We start from the raw sequence: 17,518 nt of genomic DNA, 5'->3' as shown, positions 1-17,518 counted from the left end.
GAGTAAAAATAATCTTCTTTTCTTAATTTTTTTATTATGGGTAATTTGGTCCAAAATTTTAAGATTTAAGTAAAAAAGATGATTTTAAAACTTAGGAACGATTTTGTATAAAAAAAAGGTTAAAAATGAAAAAAATGTACGACCTATACGTATCTTAGGGACCAAAACTATACTTAATCCTAAAAGGTAACTTCATTTAAATGCTCCTTAACGGTTGATTTTATTTCTAAATACGTGCCTCCTTAAATAAGAATTTCTTTTAGCTTTGTTTGATTTTTGTATAGGTATTTTTTTTTTGTCTTATGCTATTTTTTTTTACTTTTGAGATTCATCAAAAATTAAATTCTAAACTTTTTGAATATAAAGCTCTAATACCATATCATAAAATTACTCATCCCAAAAATTTATAAAAAAAATAAGAGAGAACTAAAATCAAAGAAAAGAAATAGAAAGAGAAAATAATTTAATAGATGAAATTTTAAAAAGAAAAGATACAAATTACTAATTTCATTCTTCCTTGATTCTATTACTACTATTACTTTATTTATAATAAATTTTATTCCTAATAAAAAAAATTTAATTGAACTATAGGATCTAGTTTTACTCTTTACATAAAACAAATAAACATTTGATTTTGTACTCTCTCTTGATAAAGTTTTTATTTTTCTAAAATAATTCATTAAAGTTTATCTTTTAAAATATAATTTTTTAAAAATAATAGTATTTATATTTGATAAATCAATGACTTTTAATAAATATAAATAATAATAATTATACTTGATAAAATAATTTTAAATTTTAAAAAATTATTAATGTACAGACTCGTAGAGAATGGGATCAATTCCGATTTGGCGAGTATAATTTCTAGATTTCAACATTATCTAATTAAGAAGAAATGCTTTATTTAGTAGTAACTCACCAGATCAAAAATTGCTTGAGGATCCGCAGGAAAGAATGTTAACATTCCTTTACCGTACGCAACAGCGAAACTGTCCATTTGCCTGCATGGAAAGACTCGAGAACATGAAAAGCTTATGGAAGGTGCAAACAAAAATGCACATTTAAAGTAATAATAGGTATAGATTATATTATGTTTATGAGGCAGATCGGTAAAATTTAAAGATTTTGAATGTCATGAATTTGTGTGAATTTTTATGAAAATTTTTTTGTTTGTTTTATATTTTTCTGAAGAATAATAAAAATCAGATTTTAAATTTTTGCATTGTGTATAAATATTTTAATATTATATTATTATAAAATTATTTCTTTTAAAAAATTAATTTAATAAAAAATATGTAGATATATTTTTTTTATCAAAATATAAATACAACGTTAAACATATAAATTATATAATTTAACATTATATTTATAGTCTTAGTTTGAGAAAGCCAAAGCCCAGAAGTCTTATTGGGAGGACAAAAGTTAATGAGTTAGTTATAAATAAAGACAAAAGAAAAATCAGTTATACTACCTTTTTTTTTTAATCAAAGATAAAGAGATTTGAATCTGCGATTTCTAAATAAGTATAAAAAAATTATGTCACTACTTAATAAATATTATAATATACAATTAAAAAATACTTTGGAGTATATATTCATGTCAACTTTAGAGTCATCCTTATAGGTCTCAATTATTTTTGCATCAAATTAATAAAATAATATATCTTCGGAGACAATGGACTATTTGTACAATGTGTATAATGAGCTATTAAGTTAATAAATGAACATCCCCTATACTATCTAGAATAACCATCCGAGTACTAGGGATAATAAACATCTTCCTAAAAACTTAAATCAATGTTGGGGTTCATCAAGGATCAAACTTTTGACCTTTCGGATCTAGAGCTCTAATACCATATCATGATACCACTCATCCCAAAAGTTTCAACTGATAGGAAAAGGTAACCTTAATTGTTATATCTCTAATACTCTCTAAACCTTCATTGTACGCATTGTATAAATATTCCATTATCTCCTCATACTTTCCCATATGAATTTTGTAATATCCACCCCAATTAAAGTGGTAGGGTTGGATCGGATATAGACAGTGTGCACCAAACGCAAATAATAATAATAATAATAATAATAATAATAATAATAAGGTGTGTTTACATTGTACCTTACACCTTCTATCCAACCTGGAAAAGGCTCTTTGTAAGTGCTGCTAATAGTTGTAGGTCGAATGAGGACAATGGGCATATTTTTCTTCGAATTTGTTAAAAGCATTTCGCCCATTGCTTTTGTAAATAGATATGTATTTGGCCAACCATATAGAGTTGCTCTGAAAATTAATCAAAGATGAAACTAATATAAACTTATTTAGAAATATGTATTTGAAAATTATTCTAAATTGTTAAAACTGTAAACATCTAATTTGGCCATCAACAATGACAAACTTGTTTCTTTCTATTTCTAAATAGAAGTTTCTAGTAATTTAAATACATATATAGTGAGACAATTAGAAATATGGCATTATTTTGATCAATGTAATATGAATTTAGTTTTATGTACTGATAAAATAATTTTATTAAAGTGTCTAATTATGTATTATTATATCATTAAAAATAATTAATTTTTAAATTTATTATTTAAAAAATCAGCTAAATGTGTAAATTTGATTAAATGACTATATAAATATTTTTATATTATCGTAACAAAATTAAATTCTAATTATACAAACGTTAAAAAGGAATGGTCGATGGAGATTTATCTACTTATATTAATTAAAGACTAAAGAAAGAACCTTTTGATGCCCAAGTCCTTCATGGCAAGTTTAATTTCATGTTGGGTGGCTCCTTTCTGCTGAAGGTGATTCAATTGTTGTTGCACCAATTTCATTTCCATTTCGATGTCCAATCCAGGCACTCCATTCAGTGACACACCCATGTGCTGTGGATCTTCTAATATCAGTCCTTCTCTCTCACCACATACATAAGCTGCAAACAATAAAATAATACAGAGAAAAAATTTTTATATTTTGTTAACAGTAATGTTAGGGGATAACGTATTTTGTGATTATTAGTAATTAATTAATTATTATTAATATTTTTAATAATATTAAATTATATCTAATAATATAAAATTATATAGTTTATAATATTTTATTGAGATTTCCTAAGTGATACAAGTTCATAAATAGCAATGTTCATATTTTTATTTGGCTATAAAAACTATACTCCTTTTTTATATCAAATTATATATAGCTTTTGTTGAAAATTGTAATTTTATGTTACTCCTCTTTCTCTTTCTTATTTACTCTCTATTACTTTATCGTACTAATACTACGTACTTAATCATATACTATTTTTAATTTTCCCGTTTATTTTGATATTATTCTTCAATTAATATAAAATATTTTTTTTTGTGTTAGAAAAGTATATATTTCATTAACATTAATAAAAAAATGAGTACACAACTTTATATGTCTGAATGAGAAAGGAAAGAGCAAAAAAAAAAAATTCTAACATAAACAAATCTTTAAAACATTATCTAAAATTGTCACGAAATTATATTTTCTAAAAGTTTAAATGGATAGAAAAAGGTATATGAATGTTTATATTTTAATAGAGTTCTTTGAATAAAAATTTCTTTTTGATTTGTTTAAATTTTTTGTATATGCTTTTTTTTTGGGCAATTTACATAAATAAAATGAATGAAAAAAAGTGTTACGTAAATACAACAATAGCAAAAATCAGATGCAAATGCAACAAACCTCACTTATGTAATCCGCGATACCTTAACGCGAATTCCATTTACACGTAATCCACTATATCCTGTCATGGATTACGTTCAGAGACAAAAACACATAAACAGCTACACCCTGTAGCGGTTTAAGAGAGAGGCCCATAGAGTATTTCGCGAGACCCTGTAGCGGATTATCAACGGCGTGGCTGCTTGGAAGATGCCTATATATACCCAGCAACTTGTGTAGAGTGTCATTTTCATTCATTCATAAGTTAAGAATGGAGAGTGAGGAGAGCCTTTTGATGTTAGTGCACTCTTCTGAAAAAATAAAAAAGAGTAAGAGTCACGGTGTGAAGTTTACCGATAGAGAACCATTGAGTGTTTTCATAAGGTCATCTCATACACTGTTGGATCTGAAGACCAGTATTTTGCAAAAGTTGGGCGCTTGTGGCACAAAGTGGGTGAAGAAACTGTTCTACAAGATTCCTATTGCGGTTGTATCAACCGGCGTGCAATATGAAACATTCGTGTTACGATCAGATGAAGATATGCAAGTGTTGTTTCATTGTCACCATAGTTCTCCAGAAGTGAGGATACACGAGTTGTTTGCGAAGCTGAAACATGGCATCGATAGTTTTGGGGCATCGGCGCCAAACCCTCAGTCGAACACGATGGGTGGTGCCTCTACCTCGATGCCCATCGTTGCACCTGAGTGTTTGTTGGAGTATCGACCAGCTGGTCCAGTTGGGGTATTCACCTCAGCCCGTCCATCTTCAGATGTTGGATGTGAGGGAGAACCGGATCGGGTTGAAAATGTGATGCTAGAGGATGATTTGGATGAAGAGCCTACTGACATTGAAGGGGACAGCGATGATGATATTCCGACAAACCCAACACCATGTCAACCACCGTCAAGTGCGGGCACAAATGAGCAACCTGCACACTATTCTACCCTGAATCTAGAAGCCGTCGGCCAAGATCCGGAGTCAGTTCCAACCTTTGGGGGTCAAGGTTTGCACGAGGAAAATTCTGTAGTTGAATTTTAAGTTGGACAATCTTTCCAAAGTAAGGAGGAAGCTGTTCTTTATGTCAAGGATTACAACATTCGCCGTGGTGTTGAGGACAGAGTGATGGAGTCGGATCATCTTAAGTACCATGGGAGATGCAAGGAGTTTGGCAAAGGTTTCACGTGGATGATTCGCATCAGCCTTCGAGCGCGAAAGGGCACCTAGGAGGTTCGACGGTACAACGGACCGCACACATGCTTGGCTACATCGATATCAAGCGACCACCGACAGCTTGATTATCACGTGATCTGTGCGAAAATCTTTCCTCTGGTTCGAGTCAATGTAGCGGTATCGATAAAGGTGTTGCAAGAAGCTACCGAAGCAACGTACGGGTTCAGGCCAACTTATAGGAAGACGTGGTAGGCAAAATAGAAGGTAGTAGCACAGATATACGGGGACTAAGAAGAGTCCTATGCTGAGCTACCTTGTTGGATCCTTGGTGTGCAGTCTACTATGGAGGGGACCGTTGCCTTGCTGAAGACGTCTCCGGGTTTGAGTCGGTGATGACGTTGACGACTCTACCATCTACTTTCATCGTCTTTTTTGGATATTTTCTGCTTGTGTCGAAGCCTTCCGACATTGCAAGCCATTGGTCAGCATAGACGGTACTCATCTATGTGGCAAGTATGGTGGGACTTTGCTGCTAGCCATCGCCTAATATGGGAACTCCAACATCTTGTCTATTGCTTTCAATCTTGTGGAGGGAAAAAATGCCGAGTCGTGGTCTTTCTTCCTAACCAACCTGCGCCAATATGTGACTCCGCAACAGGGGATACTGGTCATCTCGGATAGGCACAACGGCATGAAGGTTGCACTAGAGTAACCAAAAAGTGGGTGGTTACCCCCTCATGCGTATCGAGCATTCTGTATTAGGCATGTTGCAGCTAACTTCGCACTCAGTTTTAAGGGCACGGATGCAAAGCGTTTGCTTGTGAACGCTGCTTATGCGAAGACTGAGGCAGAGTTTTACTATTGGTTTGATATAATGCGGATTGAGAATCCGGCAATGTGTGATTGGACAAAAAGAATAGACTATGATAAGTGGACTCAGCACCAGGATGGTGGCAGACGATTCGGTCACATGACGACCCATATATCTGAGTGTGTTAATTCTGTTCTAAAGGGTACACGGAATCTTCCGGTTACTGCCCTAGTGAAGTCCACATACGGTCGGCTGGTAGAGTTGTTTGTGATTTGTGGTCAAACGGCAGAGGCTCAGTTGGCCAGCGGTGCCAAGTTTTGCCACTCCTTTATGAAGGCGATGGAGCGCAACATTAGAGACTCCAGGTGCTTTACTGTCACCCTATTCGATAGACACCAGTTTGAGTATACCGTTGCCCAGACGACACCGACCGGGAGCTTTTCACTTGGGACGTACCGAGTCTCCCTTCAGGATCGTACATGCGACTGTGGATACTTTCAGACTCTTCATTATCCATGTTGCCATACGATTGCATGTTGTGCCCAGTTACGGCTTGACTAATCTATCTATGTCGACGAAGTCTACACCATGCAGAAGGTGTTCATGGTGTACCAGATGGGTTTTATGCCGCCAATTCCAGAGAGACTTTGGCCACCTTATGATGGTCCGACTGTTATTCCGGATCCTTGCTTGAGGTGTTGCCGTGATGGGCGACCGAGGTCTACCAAAATACAGAACAACATGGATGAGGCCGACCCTAACCGACCGAAGCGATGCGGCCTCTGCAGACAGCCTGGACACACGCGTAGATCTTGTCCCCAGAGAGATTCCACCGTAGCTGGTAGTTCGTAGGACTTCTTGTGTTGGTGCTTTTAGTATTTTAATTTTATTTTCTCATGTAGCGATTTACGTTTTCTGGTGTTAGTGTTATTGTCTTGTGGCTATTATATTTTGTATGGCTTCCTATATTTGTATGACGGTTACGAACTAGTTACTTATGATTTTATATTTGTATGCCTTGATATATTTTGCATCATGGTTTTTTACTATTATACTGGTTTTCATGAATTTGTACCATTGTGCACGTCGTTGATAATCCGCTACAGGGTCTCGCGAAATACTCTATGGGCCTCTCTCTTCATAAACTGCTACGGAGTTTAGTGGTTTATGTGTTTTTACCTCTAAACATAATCTGCGACAGAATGTAGCGGATTACGTGTAAATGGAATCCACGTTAGGGTGTCGCGGATTTCATACATATAATAAGGTTTGTTGCATTTGCGTCTGATTTTTGCTATTGTTGTATTTAAGTAACATTTTTTTTCATTCATTTTATTTATGTAAATTGTCCTTTTTTTTCTTCGTTTTATTTTGTCATATGAATTTTTTTCTATTTAAATAAAAATAGAATTTAGACTTTTAAATCATAAAAATTCTAATATTATATCATAAAATTATTTTTTTTAAAATTTAAACATAGGTATATTTCTACGTATTTCTCTATAAAGATAAAAAAAAAAATCACAATAAAGGGTCATTGCGTACGACGATGAGACACAAAGACTAATGAAGTAGTTAGTGTAATAAAGGTAAGACAAACTTACAAATTCAGCCAGAAACAATAATTTAATGTAAAAGAAGCGTTTAAAGGATCATAGAAATATAGAATCCTTGGGTTTTAACTTTTAAGAGTGTTGCAGCAGTGAGCAACGGGAAAGAAGTAAACTATTGACGATATAAGGCTTAACACCATGGTTCTGAGAACCGGACTAAATCAATCGATTTGACTCTGTTAACTGATAATAGGTCATTAAATCGGTTCGGTTAAGATAAAAATGATTTGGTAGATTTAGATCAATTAGTTACATTAAAAACTTGGTTTATTAAAAATGAATACTAGCCTAACTTGTTTTATCACCTCTAATTATCGCATAATATATAGTAGTATATTTGGGCATATGGCAATATTTAATTTATCTTTGTAAATTTTTAGTTAAAGTAAACTATATTTAATTTTATACCAGGTAGTTTTTACTAAAATTATATCTTAACTCATTAGATTCGGCCATCCAGTTTAATAATATGAATATGCAAATTTAAATAGACCGAATCTAAATAGATTGAGTTTAGTCACCCAAAAAAAAAAATTTGAGTTTATTCGTTTTGTTTATTGTGCTACATTTTTTTTTCTATAAGTAAATTGATAAATAATTAAGAATTCAACGGGAAGCTAATTTTTTAGTTAATATTAACTAATTTTATTTTAAATTCTGAAGTCTTCAAATAAAAATAACTTTTATATTAAAAAATTTACTAATATTAATTAATTAAAACTTAATTCTTTATGCTTATTCAATAATTAAATATCATCATTATAACATGATGCATATGTACATTCTAACCTGTTGAGACGTGGACAAGCATCTTGAGTTTATTACATTGATGGGAGAAGCTCAAGATATTCTGAACTCCTAATGTATTTATGCCCATTGCCACATCATATCTGTATTTATTAACACAATGAAAAAAACTTACTAACTATATAAAAAATAATGCGAGAGAGTCAATTTTTTTCAAAAAAAAGAATATTTAATAACAAAAAATAATTAATCAAAATCAGTCAAAACTTATTTTATTTAATATTTATTAATTTTTATAATAATTAAAAAATATTAAATAAAATAAATTCTAACTTTTTTTTAATCTCATTAACATTACTATTTTTGTAAATATCAGTTAATTTATATATATATATAGAGTAAAGCTAGGGAACCAAAAGCATATCAGCCAAAATCCAGCCAAATACTTTTCGATGAATTCAAAATCTTTACGAGTTAATATATATGGATGTTTCTTCTACTAAGTATGAGAATGTTTCTTTTTCATATTAAGAGATTTTATTCAAAACGGCAATTAATAACAAACATTAAAAATTAAATAAAAATTAAATTAATTAATTTAATATTATTTTGTTTATCTTTTGACTAATCCCTTTTTGGTTCCACATACTTTTCCATATATATATATGATCTGAAATTTATTGTACGTGTACCTTTCATCAAATTTAGTTGTTGCAGCTATATTAACAATAACATCAATTTGATTGTAGATCTCATCCCTTAAAATGGAATCTTTCAAATCCAAGTTCTCTCGAGAAATGTCACCAGCCACCACACTCAACTTTTCTGATACAAAGGAATCGAAGTTTGCTCCAAGGGTTTTCTTCAGAACCTTGAACAAGTCCTTTCCTATTATCTACATATTTAAAATATATTTTAAAATATATTTTTTATTCTTAAATTTTTTAAAAAAATTTTAAAATATTTTTTAATTTTATTTTACTTTAATTTTATTCTCAAAATTGTTTATTTGTATCAAATATACTTCTGACAACTAAATTTTTAAAAAATTTAAGACCAATTCAGTAAGAATACATGATAACTATGTTTGATTTACTTGTGTTAAAAATTCCTCTTACAAAATTGTTGCTGAATTATTGGTTTTAAATTTTGTTTAAAATTTAACCGTCGAGAATATATTTGATACAAATAAAAAACTTTTGAAATAAATTGAAACAAAATAAAACTTAGAGGTATTTTTAAAACTTTTCATAGACTTCAAGAATAAAAATATACTTATATAATTAACCATAGAATTTAAAAAAATATTAGTGAAAATATATACATATTATTAGGTGAGACTTATATGCGACGAATATGCTTCTGTATATGAATACAAATTTAACAATTTGTTTTCTTTTGTCTTGATGAAGTTTAATCAATACTTTTTCTTTATGTATATTTATTTGGAGGCGTATGATGCTTATGCTTATGAATACAAGTTTAACAATTATGGTGTTTATGGTTACACTTTTTATTATTGTAAATATATCGTACTATTTTTTAATTTGATCATACTTTTTTTAATTTGTATATATATATTATTGCACTAAAATATATGCAACAAATGGACTTATGAATATTAGCTATTATATATCACCCATTAATTATAAATATAAATAACTTTTTATAATTATAAATTCAGTTTGATTATTATAAAAAAAATGCAAGAAAGTGCGTGAATAGTGAGAATATATTTTGTTAATAATAACTTATGGTACTTAATTTTATATAATTAAGATGCACACAGCGTCCTCAATTTATTTACCTCATGATGCAAACGATGCTCGGTAGATTTAGTATCCGTGGTTCTCAAAAGAAGATATAATTTTTTCACGTTTGGTTGGACTCTAAGTATCTTCTCCACAAAGACTGCGAAAAAAAAAATCAAACACATACACATACATGAAATAATGTACTATAAAATGAACTACTATATTTTTTAATTTCCTATCCACTACATACACTATAATGAACTACTATAAAATTATATATAAGCAAGAAACAATATACTTTTTGCAAGGAAGCCAGTAGCACCCGTGAGTAAGATGGACTTGTCCTCAAGGAACTGCACTATGCTTCCTAACTCCATTATATATTATTTTTAGATAACTTATAAGAGGCAGAAATAATGAGGTGTGAGATGCGATAAGAGAAACGAGATGGAGCGAATATATATTAAGGGGTGGCACACGGGTTGAACTCGACAGATCGGTTCGTCGGGTCGAAGATTTTTTTATTAAATAAAAGAGTGATTACTATTATTAAATTAATAATTATAAAATTTTTAAAATATTTTTTTTATTTTTGTTTTTATTCTTCTTTTAGTTATTAACTTTATTTATTTTATTTTATAATTTCGTATATTTACTCAAATTATGTTACTTATTTTTTAAAATAAAAATAGTTCCGTTAACAAATGTTATTTTGAATAATTTTATTGAAGTTAAAAATTAAAAAAAATTATATTATAATAGAATTATTGTTTATTTGTATTTGATTTTTAATTATTATTTTTTAATTAATTTTAATAAATTTTAATTTGAAAAAAAAGAATCAAGTGAGTTATCCATCCATCTACCAATTTTTCATAAAATAGAATGAGCTAACATTTTAAACTCATTTTAATTGATCGCGGCGGATCGACCTGTTTCATTTATGAAACGAATTTAGGCAAGACGATCGCTCTGCCATATATAAGAGAGAGAGAGAAAAACGTATGTGAGATGTGGTGACGCGGAAATAAAATGCATTCAAGGTACCCATTGGTCCTAACTATGCATCTGTAACAACTAACAAACATCATTCATTACAATTCTTCTGCTAATTCATAATTGCTTTTTCATGGAGTGTGATTTTCGATCGGGGTTTTTTTTATTTAAATTCTGGGTTTTAGTTTAATTTAAATTATGAAAAATGTGCATTTTAACAAACGTAATTATGAATTTAAAATAGAATGACTAACAATTATTTCAAAATTTATTAAAAATCATTATTTGATTCGTTTGTATTAAATTTTATATTAGCTAAAATAAAAAAGTTGATAATCCTTATAAATGTGAGATAATTTTTATTTTTTGAAATAGTTTTTGAAATAAATTAGGCCCATTTAATTTTTATAAGGTGAATGCTATGGTACCTAAGTTATGATGCCTAATTTACTAAAAAAGGTAAAGAAATAATATTTAATAAATTTTAACTATTTTATTTTTACTTTATACATTTTATTTTTTACCTATAAAAACAAGTTAGGCAATTTAAGCACAACAATAAAAGGCACCATAAAATTCACCTTTTTATAATTAATATATAAAAATTATACATTACCGAATATAAAATATAGTTCTCAGAGATAACATAAGAGTTAAAATATGAAAGTTCTTAAAATTAGAATTAATAGATAGTTCTAACAAAGTATATATAAAGAGATCAACTAAATCTATACAATAAATAGTTTAAAAAATAATTAAAACATTGCATCAATGGAATCATCATTCAATTAGTTAAATGAAGTATATAACAAACGTTTTGATCACGTTATTCTAAAAAATTCTAGTTTGACAATCTATACTATGTGAGTTATAGTTTATATTAATTTTTTTAAATATTAAAAGTTCTAATAATGATTTCTTAGATATCAATAATGAATTAAAAGATGATTTTTAATTAATTTTAAAAAACCGTTAACCACTCTATTTTAAATTTATAAATTTTTAAAAATATATATTTTGTAAAATTTAAACTAAAAACAAATTAAAAAAAATTCTAATATTATTTTCTGTATTTTATTTGAACTCAAATAAAAATATTTTTTATTAATATTTTTGTCAATATCAATAAATTGTTAAAAATAATGCAAACTGTATTGTGTAGCTTATTTGTTCTTCATATCATTACTTTTTAATTTTCTGATCAATTTCATCGATATTATCTGTGAAGTTGAAATATGATACTCAAAAATATAATTTTTTCTACAATTATTTGAATTAAAAAATACAAATTTTTTTATTTAATAAAATAATCGCTGGTATTTCTATCTCCTAATCCTACCTCATTCATTTTCCTCTCAATATGTTTTTTTTTTCTTCTCTTTTTTTATATTCTATTATTTCATAGAATTTTTGTGCTTTTTATTCATTTTTTATATTTTTAAAAAAATTCTGTATTTTTTTTCAATTTTTTTTACTGTTTTTCATAAATGTTTTTATTTTTCCGTTATTAAGGAGACAATGTGGTAATAAGTTACTATTATTAGGTTAGTTACGTAGTACGTTGGGATAACGCGTTATATACAAAGTGTAGTTACGATTGCACACAAAATATGACCATGTATGTATCCTACTGTAGACATGGCAGCTCGATAGTTGGCCCCTGACTACAGCTATCCAAGTCATATAGCACTCCAAACTAAAGGACTAACTAAGCTAGTAGCTAATGAGAACCCGTCTATTAGCATATGCACATAGGAGAAACTTCAACAACTATAACCTTAGCTTTTACTTGGTAACATCCTATCAACAATCTCACTTGTGAGTTTGTGGCTTGAATTATTAGTGATATTAAGTACGATTTTGGTCTCTAAAATAAAAATATATTTTGGTCCCTAAAATAAAAATATATGTATGTGTAAAAATTATATATGTAAAAAAAAAGTGAATATTAAATTCATAGTCTTTTTCTTATAAAAATTTATAATAACCATTAAGCTAATTCATTATTAAATTTACTAACTTAGTATATTTATTGTTTTCATAAAATTAGTCTAAAATAAAAATAAAGTTTAAAAATAAAATTTAAATTGAGATATCACATATTACATCAAGTGAATTCAAAAATCCTAACACCATTTTTTAAATTAGGTTCATTAAATTTTTATTAATATGTATGAAATTTTAAATAATTGAATTTTATATTCACTTAAAAAATTTTGATTTTTTGCGGGTAAGTTAAAGTTTAGAACATTGGAATGCGGATAGCATTAGGGTTGAGAGATTCTTAACCCGCGTAAGATAGGGTAAAATTTTAAAAAAAATTTCAATTCGCAAATAAGATTAGAATAAAGTCCAAACCCTACCTACCATATCTTACCCATTGTCAGCCCTAGCAATGTATCTGAATACAAATATGGCAATTTGACAAGTCTATGTAAATGCTTGGTAACATAGAGTAGAGGTTATTAAGAAAAAATTTTATAAGAGTAAAATATCATTTTTTTTAATGTTTAGGGGTAAATTGTAAAGTGTTTTTAACGTTTAATTTGTTTTATTCAAGTTTATAACGTTTTAAAATTGTCACAATGTTATTATGCTCTTAGTGATCTGTTAACAAAATTGACGATAGGACACTACAAGAAAATAAGCTTTCTCCACGCTTTTAAAGCGTGCCGAAAAGTGCTAAAAAGGGTGCCGAGAACTTTTCGCCACGCTTTTTGAGCTATCGGCACGCTTTTGAAAGGGTCACATATATGAGCGTGTCGATTGCTCTATCGTCACGCTTTTGTGGATCTATCGGCACGCTTTTTTTGCCACGCTTTCAACTCTTGCCACTCTTAAAAGCGTGGCCATATGTATTAACCTATCAGCATGCTTTAAAAGCGTACCGAAAAGTGAAAGATATGACTACGCTTTTGAAGCGTGCCAATATAAAAAATAGGGTGTCACTTTTAAAGCGTGCCAATAGTCGAAGAAACATGGACCTATTGCCACGCTTTTAAAGCGTAACTATATCCCTATCAAATAAAAAAAAATCTGACATGTGCTTTTACACATATTCTGATGCACTCCAAAAACAATAAAAAATTGACAAAAATCTATAAATATCATTTAAAAAAATTAATTAATAAAAATTAGTATTACATTAATAAAATTCAAACCAAATTAGTTATCTCAATCTCTTATAATCAAAGTAGTTATAAAATACATTGGGATAAAAAATATCAATACATATAAAATTTATTAAAAATTATTAACTTATTCTATTTCTGTCATTTTTTGTGTAGAAAATAAAAAAATTAAAAAATAAATATCAATAATCCAAACATAATATTATTGAGCTTCGCGATTTATAGGCAAAAACTCATGTTGTTGAATCTTGTAGCTCGCAACATTGTGCTTTGGAGAAAGAAGATTGCCCTCTTGAAAGAACTTCTATCATTTTTGTAGCGCATGAGGATTTTATATTCTTTATGCATGAATATCAATGCAGTTTCTTTACTTCCCAATCTTCTTACCAGCAACAAGTTTGAAAGAAATGCCATAAAAACACACTCAACCATGTTATTTTCATTTAATAATAATTTCAACAAGTCTAAACACAACTATACAAAACATACTGCAGTTTTGTATTGTAATTATCAACTTGAAAAATTAGTTAGAAAATACATACAAATAATCGAAAAAAAATAATTCAATCTCTAGAATTCTTTTCCCATTTTTTTTTAATTTTTGCCATTCACAAAAGAATAATGGCCAAAAAAAATTCACTTAACATAAAACCAATAAATTTGAAAAATAGAAAAATCCCATTTGTTTAAGTAGGCTTGCAAAATATTGTGTCTCTTCCTATATTTGCTGTATTTTGGCAAATTGAAATATTTTTGGAGAATCAAAATGTCATTTTTCTTTCGAAGGTCATTTTGTAAAAATTTAAATCTTTTTGGAAACCAAAATAGTAGCTTAATCAAATAAAAGAAATGGTTTGTTAGTGGTGGCCGGTAAGCTACTCAAGGATGTTTCTGCTACTATGAGGCAGAAATTCCAACTCCTTAGTAACAAAAGCATCCTTGTAAAGCCATACTACATTTAATAATAATATCTCTCTTTATAATATCTTCTTTCTCATTAAAATTTTCATTTATCGTTACTACGATACACACTGATTTAAACTTGAAAAAGCGCAAGAATTCACCGACCTACATAGTCGGTAAGATAGAGTGACGAGGTATAAATCAGTGTAAAAGAGTTATAAAAAACGATCCTGACAAGCTTGCTTTCAACTTACAAGTTGAAAAGCCTGAGCAGAGTAAAATGTATCGCAAGAATAACCTAAGTTATATAAACGATTCAAAAGGACAAAGTAAAATTAAATGTACGAGGTCAAAGTAATGGAATACAAAGAGATGCGAGAGTTCCTTAGGGAATCAATGATAAAACATTTTCATAAAGACTTTGCCAAATAAAAAGATTACTTAGCAAAAGGTTTTCTCATAACTTAAAAGGCTTCACAAAGTAAAAGCTTTCTGTCCAAGGATTGTCCAAGGATTGAAACAAAGGTTTTTTTTCAAAAAGTTGTAAAAACCTTAAAATCGTTCAACAAAACGCAAACGCCATCACAAGAACAGTGAAATAACTACTTTGTTAAAGGCCCTATCCAAAAGGACCAGAAACAAAAAATTGTTGTTAAAAGATCCTATGAAAAAAGGATCAAATGTCAGGAACCATCAACACAAATATAAAACAAACAAATATAAAAAGAGTTCGTAAAAAGGACCCACAAGCGGGCCTTAATAGCTTCAATTTCTTCGAACCAAGAAGGGGTTCAAATCATCACCTGGAGAGGAAGTCGGAGCTTCAGCCGTGGAAATCGGAGGGGTCGGAAAGATCTCTTCGGAAGTAGTGGTCGGAGCTTCGCCTGGATGAGAAGAAGAACTTGCTAGGAACCCTTCCATCTGCTCAGCCTCACGAGGAGGAGATTCAATGATGCGCTTCCCACGAGTCTTCAATCAGAGTCGGTCTCAGGACGAGAAGGAGAAACTATCTCTCCATTAACAGCCACTTTATCGGGGTGAAGGGGAGAGAGGTCTAAGTCGGGAGCAATCACTCCGACTTGTTCCTTAAACACCCTAAACATCTCTTCAGAACTCTCAACAATGGAGTCCTCTAAGTTCTGATAGGCCTCCCGATTCAGGTCCAACTATTTTTTCAGATCAAGATTATCCGAAAAGAGCCTAACATAATTTTGCTCATCCTTCTCCTTCAACCCCTCAGCCATAGCACATTGGCCCATTAATTTTTTCTCCCTCTCCTGAGTTGGGCAAGCTCCTCCTTCAACCAGGTATTCTCCTCCTGCAGCCTCTTCTCCTCTTCCTAATACAGAACAACCCTCCCTTCAAGGTCCTCTATGGATTTTTTAGAAACACTTAAGGGAGCTTTGTCAAAAATATCAAGAAGAGAAGTACAGACCCCGGCAGTCCAAATTCTCCCTCAAATCAGAACTTGAAGATGGTTTGGAGAGAAGCATCATCCATAGAAAATTGGCTATGTGGAAGGATGTGCTTCCTCGCGAATTTCGAACCATCAAAACCGGCTTCCCCAGCAATAGAGGAACCAGTCTCCGAGGTACTTCGCATTTTTTCTTCTCAGGTTCTGGAGAGGGCTAAATCAGGAGGACAGAGGCAGGAGGAGGAAGAGGAGGAGTAGGAATAGGATTTACCAAAATCGGCCTGGAAGAGGAGGTCCTCAAACTAGACCCATGGGAGAGAAGAGTGCTAGAAGTTTCGACTTTTTGGGCTTCAGCTCGGGCGCGGGCCTTCCTCATCGCCTCCTGCACCTTCTGGCAAGCAGCGCTCGACACACTTTTCACCATTTCTGAAAGAAAGAGTAAAAGTCGGTTAGCCTACAAATCAGAAGTAAGTATATACAAGTCAGAATTTATCAAAAGTAACCACAAATAAAAAAAAATAAAAAACTACCTAACTCTGTTCGAACAAAACTTAAAGAGCCAAGAAGAAATTTCTTGGTATCCAGGTTTGGAGCCCGCCCCCAAGCCTCTCCGAAAAATTCTACCACAGCCTCTTCTACTTCATCCAAATCTACCAAGCCATACTTTTCTACAAGGGAGGTCTCCGACCAGTATAGGAGAAATCAGGGCTCATTATTTTCATTCAGAAAAAAAGGTTGATGACCCTCCACAACCTGGACCTTGAAAAAGAAGTTCTTTAAATCGTGGAAGGACTCATCAAAGATAGAAAATACTTTCTGGCCTTGAATAGCTTGAAAAGACACCCACTGTTGTTTATTTTGTTTATTCGAAGCGCTGAAAGGCTTGGTCAAGTGGAAGAGGTAGAAAAAGATTCGTAAAAAATTCGGGAAGTCAAGCTCACGGCTAACAAGTTGGTATATCTTCAAGATACCCCAAGAATTGGAGTGAAGCTGAGTAAGGGCTACTCGACAATGAGATAAAACCTCCATCTCAAAATCGGAAAAAGGGAAAATAACCCCCAAGCAGGTGAAAAGACAATCATACATGAAAAGGAAGTGGGGGTCAGAAACATTAACCATCCCACAACAAACTCGATCTTCAGGGTCCGGAGCCACCAGTGCATATTTCGGTTCATCAGCATCAAGACTATAGATCCTATGATGTTTTCGAAGTTCGGTTATAAAAACATTATCCACTATAGAATTTTCAGAAAGAATAGATGCATCTACCCATCTCAAGAGAGTCTCA

At 30.8% G+C, this 17,518-nt stretch overlaps 1 protein-coding gene across 1 annotated transcript in view; it reads right to left on the bottom strand.

Annotated features, from left to right (window-relative positions):
* LOC107477636 (alcohol-forming fatty acyl-CoA reductase-like) overlaps positions 1–10,163 on the bottom strand; it is a 15,362-nt gene extending 5,199 nt beyond the window's left edge. Inside the window, exons 1-7 of the mRNA XM_016097685.3 lie at positions 10,085–10,163; positions 9,840–9,943; positions 8,725–8,927; positions 8,075–8,175; positions 2,743–2,935; positions 2,119–2,280; positions 920–1,001 (exon numbers count right to left, since the gene is read on the bottom strand). Coding sequence (XP_015953171.1) covers positions 920–1,001; positions 2,119–2,280; positions 2,743–2,935; positions 8,075–8,175; positions 8,725–8,927; positions 9,840–9,943; positions 10,085–10,163 — 924 coding nt within the window. The remainder of the gene's footprint in view (positions 1–919; positions 1,002–2,118; positions 2,281–2,742; positions 2,936–8,074; positions 8,176–8,724; positions 8,928–9,839; positions 9,944–10,084) is intronic.
* Between the last annotated feature and the right edge of the window lie 7,355 nt (positions 10,164–17,518).

Source organism: Arachis duranensis, chromosome 3 (assembly GCF_000817695.3).
Source record: "Arachis duranensis cultivar V14167 chromosome 3, aradu.V14167.gnm2.J7QH, whole genome shotgun sequence".
Lineage (NCBI taxonomy): Eukaryota > Viridiplantae > Streptophyta > Magnoliopsida > Fabales > Fabaceae > Arachis > Arachis duranensis.
This window is presented reverse-complemented; position numbering and strand designations above follow the sequence as displayed.